Source organism: Nycticebus coucang, chromosome 12 (assembly GCF_027406575.1).
Source record: "Nycticebus coucang isolate mNycCou1 chromosome 12, mNycCou1.pri, whole genome shotgun sequence".
Taxonomy (NCBI): domain Eukaryota; kingdom Metazoa; phylum Chordata; class Mammalia; order Primates; family Lorisidae; genus Nycticebus; species Nycticebus coucang.
Genome location: NC_069791.1, coordinates 14,317,233 through 14,333,616, shown reverse-complemented (window position 1 = coordinate 14,333,616; position 16,384 = coordinate 14,317,233). Strand labels below are relative to the sequence as shown.

The window sequence follows — 16,384 nt, the reverse complement described above, 5'->3', positions numbered from 1 at the left end:
TATCTGACATAGGATCTGGTAGATTTCTTCTAACTGCTGCATAGAATTCCATACTGTGGGCAGCGCCTGTGGCTCAGTCGATAGGGCGCCGGCCCCATATACTGAGGGTGGCGAGTTCAAACTCGGCCCCGGCCAAACTGCAACCAAAAAATAGCTGGGCGTTGTGGCGGGCGCCTGTAATCCCAGCTACTCGGGAGGCTGAGGCAAGAGAATCGCGTAAGCCCAGGAGTTGGAGGTTGCTGTGAGCTGTGTGATGCCATGGCACTCTACCCAGGGCTATAAAGTGAGACTCTGTCTCTACAAAAAAAAAAAAAAGAATTCCATACTGCACATCTACCACATTTTACTGTGATAGCTAGAGATGCAGCAATCATCTTGGCTTGAGAAAAAGTCAAGAGAATCCCAGACAAGGCCCTGACACCATCAAATTGTTTAACCAACACCAACAGCTTCCTATCCCTGAACTTCTTATCATGTGTGAAAAAAAATAAACCCCTGTTTAAGCCACATGTGTCAGTTAGAGTTCAACTACAAACAGGAGAAATAAATCTGATTAGTTTAAACAGAAAAGGATAGAGTAACAAGCTCTAGGTCCAGGGACAAGGCCCAGCTTTGAGAGTCACATGATCTCTGCCCACAATTGGGAAAACAACAGTCCCTACTACGGGAAGATGATGAGTCAGGAAGCTGCAGGCTAGTAGCCCACTGCTGCTGTCATGACCTGTGACAGCAAAGCGGATGTCCCATGTTGTGTGGCTCTGTTCCAAATTTTTATCTTGCACAAGAGCAGAACCTAAACCACAAATTCCCAGCTCAAGGGAATCTGGGAAGTGTTGTTTTTTTAGCTTTCCAGTTTATGCAGTTCAGAAGAGTTTGGGATTGATGTTAAGCAACCAGTTTATCACCAAATGATAAATGATATCACCAGCTTTTGGTTACTTACCACCAAATGCTCTCCTAACTGATACACTGTGTGTATATAAAGCAGCAAGGGTGGATCTTTTTTTTTTTTTTTTGAGATAGAGTCAGTTCACAGCAACCTCCACTCCTGGGCTCAGATGATTGTCTTGCCTCAGCCTCCCGAGTAGCTAGGACTACAAGCACCCACTACAACGCCCAGCTATTTTTTTTTTTTGCAGTTTGGCCAGGGCCAGGTTCGAACCCACCACCCTTGGTATATGGGGCCAGCGCCCTACTCACTGAGCCACAGGTGCCTCCCACAAGGGTGGATCTTAAAAACACAGTATTGAGTGGCTGGGCACCCCATGTACAGTGGTTAAGGCGCCAGCCACATGCACTGAGGCTGGCAAGTTCGAACTGCCCGGGACCTGCTAACCAATAATGACAACTGCAACAAGAAAATAGCTGGGTGTTGTGGCAGGCACCTGTAGTCCCAGCCACTTGGGAGGCTGAGGCAAGAGAATCTCTTAAGCTCGAGTTGGAGGTTGCTGTGAGCTGTGATGGCACAGCACTCTACAGAGGGCAACATAGTGAGACTCCATCTCAAAACAACAACAACAACAAACCAGTATTGAGTGAAAAAGACAATAAGCTTTGTGGTACAATTGATAACATGTTACTTAGAAACACACAAATCAACACTACCTTTTTCATTGAAATGTACTTTTTTTTTTTTTTTTTTTCAGTTTTTGGCCAGGGCCTGGTTTGAACCCACCACCTCCGGTATATGGAGCCAGCGCCCTACACCTTTGAGCCACAGGCGCCACCCCAAATGTACATTTTTTAATACATATAAGTGCCCATTGGTAAAGGAAAGAGGAGAATAGGGGTGGGGATTAAAAGTGAAAGAGAGAAATTAAATAAAGTAAAATAAAATGAAAGGTTTTGTACAATCTGATGGTGGGAGTGATACAGATGGAGGAACATCAACTGGCTCGGTTTTCTACTTCAGAGGTCCAAAACCAATCCACTACATTTAGCATTAATTTAAGTAATAATTTAATAATTATTAGTAAAATTTCATATTTAATTTACCATACTAAAACTAATCTATTAAATATATTATAATTTCTTTACTCTTTTTTTTTTTTTTTTTTTTTTGTAGAGACAGAGTCTCACTTTATGGCCCTCGGTAGAGTGCCATGGCATCACACAGCTCACAGCAACCTCCAACTCCTGGGCTTAAGTGATTCTCTTGCCTCAGCCTCCCAAGTAGCTGGGACTACAGGCGCCTGCCACAACGCCCAGCTGTTTTTTGGTTACATTTCAGCCGGGGCCGGGTTAGAACCCGCCACCCTCGGTATATGGGTCTGGCGCCTTACCGACTGAGCCACAGGCGCCGCCCAATTTCTTTACTCTTATTTGACAATTCATGTTTTGATTTCCCCAGAACCTTAAAAGATAAGTCCGGGTGATACCGACTGGCCCCACCCCACGTAGTTCTGGGAGTCCCAACCCTACCTAGTCACACCCTCTCCTACCATCATACCTTCCCCAAGTTCTACTCCCCCAAAGCAGGGGATGGGGTGGGAGGCTTCAGTGCGCCGGAACTGGGTTCTGAGACCCCACAGCCTTTATAGCCTGGGTTTGTGAGCTCAGCTGCTATCCCCGCAAAGCTTAAGGTGAGGGCTGTCGTTCGGGGTGGGGAGTCTTTTAGAGCCCGCCCCTGGCAGGGAGGGGTTGCCCGGCACAGGCCCCGCCCACTCCACAGGATCTTGGGGCGGCTTTTGGTCGGCTTGGAGACAAGGGCACCCAGCCCTGCAGGCCCCCAATCCCTTCCTAACCGGCTTGATCCAGCTCAGCCCTGAGGTGTTTGCAGCAGCTCTTTCTGAAAGTCCAACCATCTGTTACCTGTGTTGCTTCCTTGGAAGGAAGCCTCTCAGGTTGCCTCCAAGAAGTCTGGGGGATGCTGTTGGCCACAGGTGCCCCATGATGACTGCCTCATAGAGACCCTCAGAACCCCAGGTAAGGTCTGGTGGGAAAGAAAAAACTGAAGACCCCCTCTCCGTGAATCTCATTAGGGTCCTGACCTACAGTGAACTGTTCCCCTGCCTTAGGGCTCCTGGCCAGCTGCTTGTCCACTCTCCTCCCCAGGAAGGAGGCCAGGCACCTGCTGGAACAAAGTCTTTCCCCAGCACAAGGGTAGGGTACTTGCAGCTTCTGGGACCCTCTTCCTTCCCCCAGGATCCACGGAGACAATGTTCCTCTCCATTCTCTGTTATAGATGCCAGTTGCCTGAGGAGGAGGGCTTTGCCTTCTTGGCCCAGACTGGAAAAGGAAGAGCAGCAGAAGGCTGGACATGTCTGAGGCACTTTCCTGCCCCAGCAATGAGACCTCTGCCCCAGGCAGCAGGCTAGGGACCCTGTACTGGGCCTGTGTTCATAATGACCCCACCCAGCTCCAAGCCATACTGGAAGGAGGGGTCTCTCCAGAGGAGGCCAGCCAGGTGGACCGCAATGGGAGGGTGAGATGCCCCAGGTGCTACCCAGGACAGCTAGGGGCAGCTCTGTCTTCCCACCACACCATCCTAATCTGACTCCTTGAGAGAGTTTCGGGGTCAATACCCACTGCTGATCCTTAGGAGGAAGGGAGTGGGTGAGGGTGGGTCTTGCAGCAGCCTCTGGGACAAAAGTGAGTTTAGAGAACATAGGGGGATTGGGGAGCCCCTGGAGGAAAGCAGGGGACTGAGCTGCCCTGCCCTCAGACAGGCCTCATGGTCGCATGCTACCACGGCTTTGGGAGTATTGTGGCCCTGCTCAGCCGCTGTTCTTTCCTCGATGTGAACCAGCAGGACAAAGAAGGGAACACGGCACTCATGTTGGCTGCCCAAGCAGGTGCGAGGCTGCTGAGCTTCACCCTCCACCAGCTCCTCTGTGCAGACGGGGCCACAGCCCCAAGCTCATTGAACAGCATTCTCCTGTGCCAGGCTCTGTCGCCTTGGGTAGAGGGTGGGTTTGGAGCTTCGTCACCCCCTTTCCCAGGGGCCAAGCTCTGCCTTCTGTGCCCTGCAGGCCACATGCCTCTGGTGAGTCTTCTGCTCAACTACTATGCCGGCCTAGACCTGGAGCGCCGGGACCAGCGGGGGCTCACAGCGTTAATAAAGGCTGCCATGCGGGACCGCTCCGAATGCGTGGCAGCGCTCCTTATGGCAGGTGTGTGGGGCTTAGAGCAGGCTGTGTGGCCTCCAGTCCCTTCCCCAAGGCTCCCCACCAGACACTGAGTCAGCTATCATTTAGTTGCAGAGAGGAGAGAAGGAAAGCTCAGGAGGGTAACCTAGCCCAGCTGGAAAACCTAAAAAAAATAGGCTGATGTCTGGAACCAGACTCTGGGGGTCTAGTCCTGGATCTATCACTGGCTACGTGGCCCCAGGCAGATGGCTTACTCTCTAGGCCTCATCAGTATCTGGAGAGTGTTGGCCTTCCTTGGATGACCTTCAGCTCTGATGAGACAGACTTACAGGGAACATGATAAGATGTCATTGAGGCTTGGGCGCACAGACTTGTTTGGGACTGTAGTCCACATGTGCATGGAGTTGTGGGCTCCCATTATTCTCTGTGCAGTGGACCCCAGCCTTTAGCTTTTCCCTGCCCCACCCCACCAGACTGGGTTTGAGGGGAGAAGGAGGGAGCTCCACACCCTTTCTTTGCCTCAGAGCAACTGATCCTCCCCCAGCTCCAGGATTAGGGGGGGTGTGGTGATGAAGAGAACCAGGGAGGGAAGCAGCAGAACACCCCCCATCAGTCCCAGAGGGTGCAGCTCAGGTCACCACCTGTCCTGGGCAGCCTACACACCACTCCTCTGAAGCCTCCCCCCTCTCTGGCCATAAGTCTCCTCATCTCTCTCAAACAGCAAGTTGCAATACTGGCCGCCAAGACTGCAGCTTCAACAAGATCAGACTCTATGGTTTCAAATCTAACCCAGTTGATCTTGCTGCTAAACAATCTGCCCTTCCACTAATCACCAGTCTCTATCCCACCTCACATCACCCCTATGTCCCCTCCCAGGTGCTGACCTGACAGCAGTGGATCCTGTTAGGGGCAAGACGGCCCTGGAGTGGGCAGTGCTCACTGACAGCTTTGACACAGTGTGGAGGATCCGGCAGCTGCAGCGGCGGCCCAGAGTGGAACAGCTCAGCCAGCACTACCAGCCTGAGTGGCCAGCCTTAGCAGGGCTGGTGGCCCAGGCCCAGGCCCAGGCCCCGGCCCAGGCTGCTCCATCCCTCCTAGAGAGGCTGCAGGCCACCTTGAGTCTCCCTTTTGTCCAGTCTCCTCAGGAGGGAGGCGTTCTAGACCATCTAGTGACCCTCACGACCAGCCTGGCCAGTCCCTTCCTCACCACTGCCTGCCACACTCTGTGCCCTGACCACCCACCTGCACTGGGCACCCGAAGCAAGTCCGTGCCAGAGTTGCTAGGTACTGCCCCGCCGCCTCCTCCAGCGCCCTGCCTTCCCTTGGAAGTCCTTAGTCCCCGAGGCTTTGTTCCCTACCAGAGTCCTCAGGGCATCTTGAGTGTGTGCCCTCAGTGGTTACAGCCCAAGGACAGTACCAGCCCCAGGCCCCAAGTCCCCAAGATCCTTCTCTCCAAGGCATCCTCAACCTCCAGCCAGTGGAACCCGAACCCCAGTCCTGTGGGGCATCCATGTCTGGCCCTTCCTCTCTGGCGATACCAGCAGCTCAGGATGGAGAGAAGGAGGCAGGAGGAGGAGGGCTAGGCCAGCCAGGGAACAGGTAATCAGGCCCCTCCCTAGGCTCCTTTCCCTTTATGGCCTCTTCTGCCCTCCCATCCACCTCTGCCTCAGTGAATCTGCTCTCAACCTATGTACAAGGCCAATCATTACAGCAAAAGTAATGAATACATCTTGAAGATAGTTTCATATCAGAATATAGATTGCTTTGCAAAAGTAAAAGAGTGGAAACAACCTATGAGTCCATCAGCAGTGGATGGCTCATGCTTGTAATCCCAGCACTTTGGGAGGCTGAGGCAGGAGGATAGCTTGAGCTCAGAAGTTTGAGACCAAACTAGGCAGCATAGTGAAAGCCCATTCCTACACAAAAACTTAAAAATAAATAAATAAGTGTGATGGTGCCTGTAGTCCTACTACTGGGGAGGCTGAGGCAGGAGGATTGATTTACTTGAACCAGGGTTTAAGGCTGCAGGGAGCAACGAGCAATGATCTAGATACTGCATTCCAACCTGGGTGACCTTGGTTCTAAAAAAAGTGGGGGAGGGATGCTAAGTTGATTAGGTGTATAATTACTGTATACCCGTATAGTATATTCTTTTTTTTTTTTGAGACAGTCTCACTTTGTCATCCTCAGTAGAGTGCTGTGGCGTCACAGCTCACAGCAACCTTAGACTCTTGGGCTTAAGGGATTCTCTTGCCTCAGCCTCCCAAGTAGCTGGGACTATAGCTGCTCCCCACAACACCCAGCTATTTTTATTTGTTGGTTGTAGTTGTCATTGTTGTTTGGCAGGCCCAGGCTGGATTCGAACCTGCCAGCTCCAGTGTATGTGGCTGGCACCCTAGCCATTGAGCTACAGGCGCCAAACCCAATATAGTATATTCTATGCAGTATATTATAAAACAAGAACAAGAAATTTGTATTCTAGGGCGATGCCTGTGTCTCACTGGGTAGGGCGCTAACCCCATATACCAAGGGTAGCAGTTTCAAACCTGGCCCCAGCTGAACTGCAACAAAAAATAGCCGGGCATTGTGACAGGTGCCTGTAGTCCCAGCTACTTGGGAGGCAGAGGCAGGAGAATCACCTAAGCCCAGGAGTTGGAGGTTGCTGTGAGCAGTGTGACACCATGGCCTCTACTGAGGGCGATAAAGTGAGATTCTGTCTCTATTAAAAAAAGAGACAGAGCCTCAAGCTGTCACCCTGGGTAGAGTGCTGTGACATCATAGCTCACAGCAACCTTCAACTCCTGGCTTAAGCGATTCTCTTGCCTCGGCCTCCCAAGTAGCTGGGACCACAGGCGCCCGCCACAGTGCCCAGCTATTTTTTGGTTGTAGTTGTTATTGTTGTTTGGCAGGCCCGGGCTGGGTTCAAACCCGCCAACCCCAGTGTATGTGGCTGGTGCCCTAGCCACTGAGCTATAGGCGCCAAGCCCAATATAGTATATTCTATGCGGTATATTGTAAAACAAGAATAAGAAATTTATATTCTGATATGAAAACTATCATCAAGATGTATTAAGTGAAAATAATCAAGGGGTGGAAGAGTGTTTTCCTATTTGTCAAAGTAAAGTTTCACAAAGATAAACAACTAATGCAAATATACACTGAGTACTAAGTTTATTTTAACTACCTAATGAGGGAATCAGCAGGATGGATCAAAGAAAGAAATGAAAAAAAAAAAAGAAATGAAAAACCATTACTGACAGTAAGTGGAGAAAAAAATGCTGGAATAAGATTGCAAAGTTAGATACAAAAAAGTTAACTCCTACCTGGCAGTAAAACTATAACTCTTTTTACTTTTTTCTAGCAGACAAAAAAAAAAAAATTGCTATTTATCAGTCTTAAACAGGTTAACCTCTTGTTGTAAGAGAATCTGAGCCCTAATCAATAGTGAACAATAGTATAATAGAATCAATAGTAAAAACAGTGAACAGTTTTTATAGTTAACTTCCCCTAGATAACCCATAGGTGGAGTTATTAGCCAATGATCTAAAATAGCTTTGAAAGGGCACTTAATAACTTTTTTGGCATTTACAAGTTTTGGATGTTTTTCTGAACACATTTATTATATAAATATATGCTTTTATATTCATATTAATGACACCACCACTTATAAGGGACTACCTGTATACATTAACATATTTAACCTTTCCAGTAATCCCAAGGACACAAGCCAGAGAGAAGTGAAGGAGCTGCCCAGGACCCACAGCTGGAAACTGGCAGAAAAACATGGGCTGAAACCCAGCCATGCAGTTGCAGCCTCCAGACTCTTATTACTAACCTATCCCGCCTCACCGGAACATTCCTAGAAAGAAACACCGCGTATTTCTCCAGAAAAGGAGTCTACAGTTGACCAGGACTGGGAGGGAAACTTTCTGCTGAATCCCTTTTTCAATATTTTGATTTAAAAAAATAATAAATTGTATTTCTTTTTTTTCTTCCTTGTTTCTTTTTTTGGAGTCAGTCATGATATGATAGCTAACAGCAACCTCAAACTCTTAGGCTCAACCTATCCCCTTACCTCAGCTGGGACTACAGGAGCCTGCCACAATGCCCGGCTATTTTTAGAGACAGGGTCTTGCTCTTGCTCAGGCTGGTTTCGAACTTGTGAGCTTAAGCAATCCACCCACTATAAATTGTATTTCTTAGAGTAGTTTGAGCTTTACAGAAAAGTTGTGAAGACCGTACAGATTTCCCACATATGCAACCCAGCTTCCCCTGTTATTAATTTGAGTGTAGTACATTTATTACTAATAATGAGCCAATATGAAACATATTTTTGTTTTGTTTTTTCTATTTTTTTTTGTTGTTGTTGTTCTTTTTTGAGAAGAGTCTCACTTTGACCCCCTCAGTTGAGTGCCACGATGTCATAGCTTACAGCAACTTCAAATCCTTGAGCTCAAGTGATACAATGATACTCTTGCCTCAGCCTCCAGAGTGGCTGGGATTACAAGATCCCCACAATGCTTGATTATTTTTAGAGACCAGGTCTGGCTCTTGCTCAGGCTGGTCTCAAACTCTTGCACTCAGGCAGTCCATCAGCCTAAGCCTCCCAGAGTGCTAGGATTATAGGCATGAGCCACCGTGCCTGGCCTTAATATGAAACATTATTATTATTATTTTTTGAGACAGGGTCTTCCTATGTTGTCCTCAGTGGAGTACTGTGGTGTCACAGCTCACAGCAACCCCAAACTCTTGGGCTTAAGTGATTCTCTTGCCTCAGCCTCCCAAGTAGATGGGACTACAGGCACCTGCCACAATGCCTGGCTATTTTTTTGTTGTTGCAGTTGTCATTATTGTTTAGCAGGCCCGGGCCCAGTTTGAACCTGCTGCCTTGGTATATGTGGCTGGCTCCCTAACTCTTAGCTATGGGCGCTGAGCTGACATATTATTAACTAAAATCCATACTTTGGGGCCAGGCACCGTGGCTCACACTTGTAATCTTAGCATTCTTGGTCCGAGGTGGGTGGATTACCTGAGCTCACAGGTTCAAGACCAGCTTGACCCAGAGCAAGACCTCATCTTGACCCAGAGCAAGACCTAAAGTGAGGTTCTGTCTCTATACAAAAAAGAAAGGAATTTATATATATATATTTATTTTTTTGAGACAGAGCCTCAAGCTGTCACCCTGGGTAGAGTGCTGTGGCATCATAGCTCACAGCAACCTCCAACTCCTGGCTTAAACAATTCTCTTGCCTCAGCCTCCCAAGTAGCTGGGACTACAGGTGCCCACCACAATGCCCAGCTATTTTTTTGGTTGTAGTTGTCATTGTTATTTGGCAGACCCGGGCTGGATTCAAACCCACCAGCTCCAGTGTTAGCTAGGCATTGTGGCAGGTGCCGCCAGTCCCAGCTACTTGGGAGGCTGAGGCAAGAAAATCTCTTGAGCCCAAGAGTTTGAGGTTGCTGTGAGCTATGATGCCACAGCACTCTATCAACAGTCAAAGTAAGACCCTGTCTCAAAAAAAAAAAAATCCATACTTTATTTTTAAGACAGTCTCATTCCATCACCCTGGGTAGAGTGCCACGGTGTCATCCCAGCCCACAGCAACCTCAAACCCTCGGGCTCAAGAGATCTTCTTGCCTCAGCCTCCCAAGCAGCTGAGACCTACAAGGCGCCCACCACAATGCCCAGCTAATTTTTCTGTTTGTAGAGATGGGATCTTGCTCATGCTCAGGCTGGTCTTGAACTCCTGAACTCAAGCCATCCATGCACCTCGGCCTCCCAGAGGCCTCGTATTTTATTTAGATTTCCTTAGTTTTTACCTAATGTCCCTTTTCTATTCCAGAATCTCACCTGGGATACCACATTATATTTTGTTGTTACATCACCTTAGCCTCTTCTTGACTGTGACAGTTTCTTAGAGGCAGAATTTTCCTGACATCCTATCAAGGCCATATGTGGCATACTATAATAAGAACGTGACTTCTCACTGTTGATGTCGGCCTTGATCACCGGCTCAGGTACTACTTGTCAGTTTTCTCCACTGTGAAGTTCCTCTTTTTTCTCCCTCTGTATGGAGCTCATGCTAAAGGAGTGGGAAATTATACTTCATCTCCCTGAGGACCAAGTATATAAATTTTTGGGAATTCTGTACAGAACATTGTGACTTTTAAATTATGTATATTGTGAACAATTTAAAAAAAATTCTGCTCTTTGGTTAGGGGAAAACACAGACATGAGGTGAAAATGAGAATAGGGTTAGATAATGTGTAATGTCTCCCAGAGGGCCCTGAAGGCAACAATGGTGGACTGGAATGGGCTCAAGGCTAAACCTCCTGTTTGATTCTGAATAAGGCACTTAGGTTTCTCTTGCCTCAGATTTCACAACTATTAAATGGAGCAAACAGGGCTGTTGGAAGGATGCCTCAGATAATATGGGTGAGAGAGTTCTGCAGACCACACAATGCTGTTAAGAGATGAGGTATTAAGGAAGGGCCTGAGGAAGCAGTTGAGCTATTTCAGGGCCTCCAGGGTGAGTGGGAATTCTTTCCTCTCCACCCACTGCTGAAATTGCAGCATTGGGCATCACAGGCAGGGAAAGAAACTTCATCTGCAGTCTTGGAACAGCATGGCAGCAGGATGCTTCGGCCTGGGAGTTGGCCTGTGACCTTGGGCAAGCTGTTAACCTTGCTGAGCCTCTAGCATGCAGAATGGAGGTGAGCATAGCATGCACCCCACAGCTGCTGTGGGAGTTGAATGAGCTAATGTAGCACTTAGTACTGTGCCTGGCCTTATTGATATAATTTTCTTACTTAATCTTCACAACAGTTACAGTTGAGGGTACTGGGGTTATGAAGCTTAAGCAACTCCCCCAATGTCAACAGCTGGTAAGTGGCAAAGTTGTGGCTGGAGGTCAAGTCTGTGAGACTGGAAAGCCTGTGCTCATTCCATGGCAGTGTGTGGCCTCTGCCCAGAGTCAGGGCTCCTCTGAGTCTTTGAGCCTCTCCCTCCCACTCCACCCTGTTCAGGAGCGGGACTGCTGCACCACGCAGGCCAGGGAACTCAGCCCTCTATGGCTCTCTCTGCCTCTCCATCCTGGCTGGTGTGGGGATCTGGTGGAATGGACAGTGCACCTGGGCCCCTGGTTGGACAACAGCGTCCAGTAGAGGGAGCCTCTCCACCTTGAGGAAGACCCACCTCTGTGGTCCCTGGCCACCTCCATGACTTCACTCCCTCAACTGTTCCTCCCTTTAGTCCTCAACTAGCTCCTGATCAAAGCCTTCTCTCCTCCCCCTAAAACCCTTTCAAGCTGAACAAGGGAGAGAAGCCTCCAGGCCTGGAGCTACTCTGCCCGTGCCACCTTTAACATCCCAGGTCTCCCACCCTCACCCCAACCCCTGAGCCTTCTGAACTGGAAGCGCACGGCACAGCTGTGCAGGATGCAGGCCATGCCAGGCCGCCCTGCTGCAGCACTGGGAATCCCACTGTGCAGGGCTCTTCCAGCCTCCTCACCTCATGAGTGACATCAAATGATGATGACATTCCAGGCTGCTGTGCAGGGTATGGGCAGCACTGAGCAGTGCCTGGCACACAGTCGCCTATGGTGGGTCAGCAGCAGGCTGTTACTCTGCCCACACAGCAGCAGAGGAGGAAACAGCTGAGGGTGCAGCAGAGGAGTCTGGGTGATGTCCTGGAGGCCCCAGGGCCTCCCCTGTGATTCTAGGGTACTGTTCTGGCGGCCCCTGAGATGAAAACACACACTTACCCCAGACAGCCTTCTCAGACCAGCTCCTACACATCTCCATGTCCCCCAGCCCAGGCCTACTCCCCCTGCCCTGCTGCCCCTCACTGCAGCACTGCTGGCTGCAGGGCTCCCCATGTGTGTGTGTGCGTGTGTGTGTAAACATGTATGCATGTACATGTGTGTGAGCACATGAGTGCTCCCCACCTTGGCAGATGGGGCTCCTGCACCTGCACTGCAGGGTTGGCTGTCCTGACACTCTGGGGTGTCAGCCACACTTGTGGGGATCCTGGGAACCCCTACTCACTCCTGGGTAGGCAAGGACCATGTCTGTATCCCTGGCCCCAGCTCAGTGCCTGGCCCATGCGGGGCTCAAAACATGTGCATAGGAAAGAAGAGAGTTCAGGCTCCACTAAGGTCTGGGATTCTTAGGAGCTATTTACCATCTCTCCTTCTCTCAGACGCTGCCCTCATCCTGAGAACAGCAGTGTCCTTGGTTATGCTGGGACATACCAGGAAACCCCTGTTGGGCCAGGAGAAGGCCGGGGAGGACGCGCACGTGGGGAGGACGTTCCTCACGGGAAGGCCGGGGAGGACGCGCACGTGGGGAGGACGTTCCTCACGGGAAGGCCGGGGAGGACGTACATGTGGGGAGACATTCCTCACGAGAAGGCTGGGGAGGACATACACATGCGAGGGTGTTCTTCACCCTGGCCTCTCAGGACCTTTTGCTGATCAGATCTCAGCTGGCCCTCTGCGAAACCATCCAGCCAGGGTTCACATAGAGGTTTAGACTTGCAATCCTCTCCCCTTTCCTTTCCCTTCGGGGCACCACAGCTCTTCACTGTTGAAGAAAATACTTAAATCTGAAGGGGAGGTCTTGAAGACGAGGCTTGGGCCTTCCTCAACAGCCTCACCCTTGCCAACTCCTATTCCAGAGGGTTAGACAGACTCTGAAACTTCAACCACAGTCACACAGACGGGGTCACATGCAGACACATGATCAGCCAGGGTTCCACGGGGGACATGCAGGCTCCTAGGCACAGAGGTACACACAGGCCCACTGGCACATAATCTCCCTGTTGCATACAGAGCAGCAATACATTTAGTCACACAAGCACACAAACATAAATTCACTGACCAAGAGAAAATAAAGAGAAGGCCACCCCTCTTCCCTAGGGTTCCTGGCCCATGTCGTCCTCTGTCCCCTCTGTCCCAGCCATCCAGCTGCATACATTGCCTGTATGACCATGGCTGGAGATTCGGAGTCTATCTAACCATCTAGAGCAGGAGTTGGGGCTGCTGAGAGAGACCCAATCCCTGTCCTTAAGTGCCTTCTTCAGACCTGGGTGTTGCCCTTAGCTGTGAAAATCCATAGTCCTTCTGAAGGCAGATGGAGTGTTGAGCAGATCTGAACCTAAATCCCTCTTTATGCCTATTTACTCCAGACCTGCCTTAGATACTCCCTGACCCCCATTTCCTAGTCTGTGCCAGTGCCCTGTTTTGGGGGTGAAAGGGCAGAGGCCTGTGGGTTTGGGGGTTCTAGAGACAAGTGCTCACCTGGGGGCCCTCAGTCCAGGCCCTCTAGTCCTCGGAAGGGCAGAGCCTGGGCACGGGTGCTGGAGGAACAGGGAAGGGGCAGGATTTGTGGCATTTCCCCTCCAGCTGGAAACAAAGGCAGATTCCTGTGTCCAGCATGAGCAATCCGGTCCCACCCACCCGAGAGGCTTGAGTGGAAGGAAATCCCGCTGGCTCTGGCCTCGTCCAGACAAGCTGCCCCCTCTTCCAAATACTATCTCCCAGCCAGAGCCGTTATCCACTCTCAGATTCTGGCGACCCCTCCTTGTGCAAATACCAAGCCTATCCCTCCAGAAACGGTCACCCTAACGCCTTAAACTCTCACCCCAGGCAGCAAGGGTCCTCTCAGCACCACCTTCCAGGCAACCACCCTTTGCCAGCCAAGTAAACTCAGTCCTTACTTTTCACTGGAGTAGGCAAAAGGCTTGCTGCCTCAACTTCTGTGTGGTCCAACATGTTTAGCAAGGCCCTCACAGCATCTCCACTTCAAGAGTTTCAACCAAACATCCCCAACAAGAAGATCGGTCACCTCAGCTAATGGACACATCTTCTCTCATTTCAGCCCCCAGGAAGAGTGTGGTCCTGATCCTCAATTTGTGAGGAGTTAAGAGATACTGTCTAGTACCAATAGAACAGAAACTAAAGGTTTGAGTATATTATTTAAATTTACAAAACAATAATATAATAATCAATAACTAGAGGGAGAGAGTCTAAAAGGCCTGAATCGTGCAGCTTTCAAATCAAGAGACAGGGCAGTGTACCCTTATCATTGAGTTATTGAAGCAAATGTCAGAGAAATTAATACCTGGAACTTTGAGAAGAGGGTTGGCCCCAGCAAGAGAATCTGGAGATAGGTACAGTTGATTTTCATAATAAACTCTTTGCATAATAAAAAAAAATTCTTTGGGGAGGTGCCTGTGGCTCAAGGAGTAGGGCGCCGGCCCCATATACCGAAGGTGGTGGGTTCAAACCCAGCCCCAGCCAAAAAACTAAAAATAAAAAAAAATTTTTTTCTTTGATAAGGATTCTCACTTTGTCACCCTGGGTAGAGTGCAGTGGCATCATAGCTCACAGCAACCTCCAAGTCCTGGACTCAAGCAATCCTCTTGCTTCAGTTTTTCTATTATTAGTAGAGAAGGGGTCTTGCTGTTGCTCAGGCTGGTCTCAAACTCCTGAGCTCAAGCAACCCACCCGCCTTGGCCTCCCAGAATGCTAGAAGTACAGGTGTGAGTCACTGCACCTGGCCCTCTTCTGCAATTTTTTATTTATTTATTTTACCCTGTGCTTATCTGGGATTTCTTAAATTTTTTTTTCAAAATGGCTGCCTCCCCTTTGCAGCCCCCTCCAGGGGCTGTAGAGCCACCTGTATAATAACTCCTCACATGGCTGTGTGAAAGAGGCACCACGGAATACTCATCTGCAGACGGTCAGCAGCGCAGAGTCAGGCCTCGGGTCTCCTGACTCCTGCTTCAGTGCTCTTTCTTCTTTCCCTCACTCTGCCCCCTCCCTTCGCATACACCAAATGGCTGTGTGGGCTTCACAGCTGGTAGAGGGTTTCACAGATATTTTGTTTCTAGTCTGAGACTGTGTGAGGAAGGAATTATCAACCCCTTCCTATGGGTATGGATGCCAAAGCTCACACACAGGTGGCTTGACTCTGAGGTTGGGCTCTTGCTCTTGCTCTTAACTCTCCTCGTCCTCTATGCAGGGGGGGCGACAGTGCCTCCAGGAGGCTGGGGAGGAGCAATGCAGAGCTCACGGGACAGCAGGGAGGAAGTGGTGCTAAAACAGCTTCTCAGCAGAGACCACGTTTCATGCCCACCCACCCCTGCACCATCACCTGGGCACCGTCTGACCTCAAGACTCTCCTACCCAGGAATGCCATCCTTTCCTCAAGAGGGTCCATCCTGAGATGAACAATCTGAGGGCTCAGGGCTGGACGAGGAGTGGACGAACCCGTCTAGAGGAAATCTGCAAGTGCTGGAGAGGAAGAGGAAGATGACTTGGCGGCTCCAAGTCTGGGAATCAGGCCTGTGTCTGCCAGTCTTTTCCTGAGGTGCAGGGCAGAGCTCTGGCTACCCCAGTCCTACCCAAACTTAGGCACCAGCCAAATTGCCCTCTGAGTTACAGAGACAAGGCCTGGAACTAGGTAGTTTTCTGAATCTTAGTGTCAAAGAGGATCATATAATCTGTAGTACAAGGCTGGGAAGGACCTTCAGGATCATCTGGTACAAAGCCCTCAGTGTACAGAGGAAGAAGCTGAGGTGCAGGGAAGTGATCCAGGCCTGGAACACAGGCCCCATGATCCACAGCTTATCCCTCTTTTCAGACACCATGTACCTCTGCCCTGAGCTGAAGAAGACCTAGAGAGGTCATTTCTTCTCCCTGTTCCTCAGACTTCATACCACTCACAGAACTGAGCCTCTCTTCTATTGTGTTGAACCAACAAATAAATGGAATTTACAGATATCTGCCCCATGCCCACAGTTCTTCCTCCTGGAGTACCCTATCTGTTTTCACATCTCTTGCATTTGAAAAACTCCCACATTGTCAAGTTTAATTCTTCCCCTCTGCAATTTAAGTGGAGAAAGCCCAGCTCATCCCCAGCTAGTTTTCTTCCCTTGCTTTTTCTCCCTGGTGCAGAACTGGCTGCATAATTTGTAGGCCCCAATTCAACATGAAAATGCTAGGTCTGTAGCCGGGTGTTGTGGCAGGCGCCTGTAGTCCCAGCTACTCAGGAGGCTGAGGCAAGAGAATCGCTTAAGCCCAGGAGTTGGAGGTTGCTGTGAGCTGTGTGAGGCCATGGCACTCTACTGAGGGCAATAAAGTGAGACTCTGTCTCTACAAAAAAAAAAAAAAAAAAAAGAGTGTAGCTTATTCTTAATACTCAGAGCTGATCCTGAAAGGTCAAAGTGTCTATTTCCCCACCTTCATGCCAGACTCCACGTGCCTGCCCTCCCCAGATGAGGACTTCTGTGA

At 49.8% G+C, this 16,384-nt stretch overlaps 1 protein-coding gene across 1 annotated transcript in view; it reads left to right on the top strand.

Annotated features, from left to right (window-relative positions):
• Nucleotides 1-5,671, top strand: part of ANKRD33 (ankyrin repeat domain 33) — a 30,536-nt gene extending 24,865 nt beyond the window's left edge. The window contains 6 exon segments of the mRNA XM_053556566.1: nucleotides 2,832-2,925; nucleotides 3,185-3,242; nucleotides 3,244-3,424; nucleotides 3,665-3,794; nucleotides 3,972-4,088; nucleotides 4,965-5,671. Of these exon segments, the coding sequence (XP_053412541.1) occupies nucleotides 2,832-2,925; nucleotides 3,185-3,242; nucleotides 3,244-3,424; nucleotides 3,665-3,794; nucleotides 3,972-4,088; nucleotides 4,965-5,671 (1,287 nt within the window).
• Nucleotides 5,672-16,384: the final 10,713 nt, after the last annotated feature.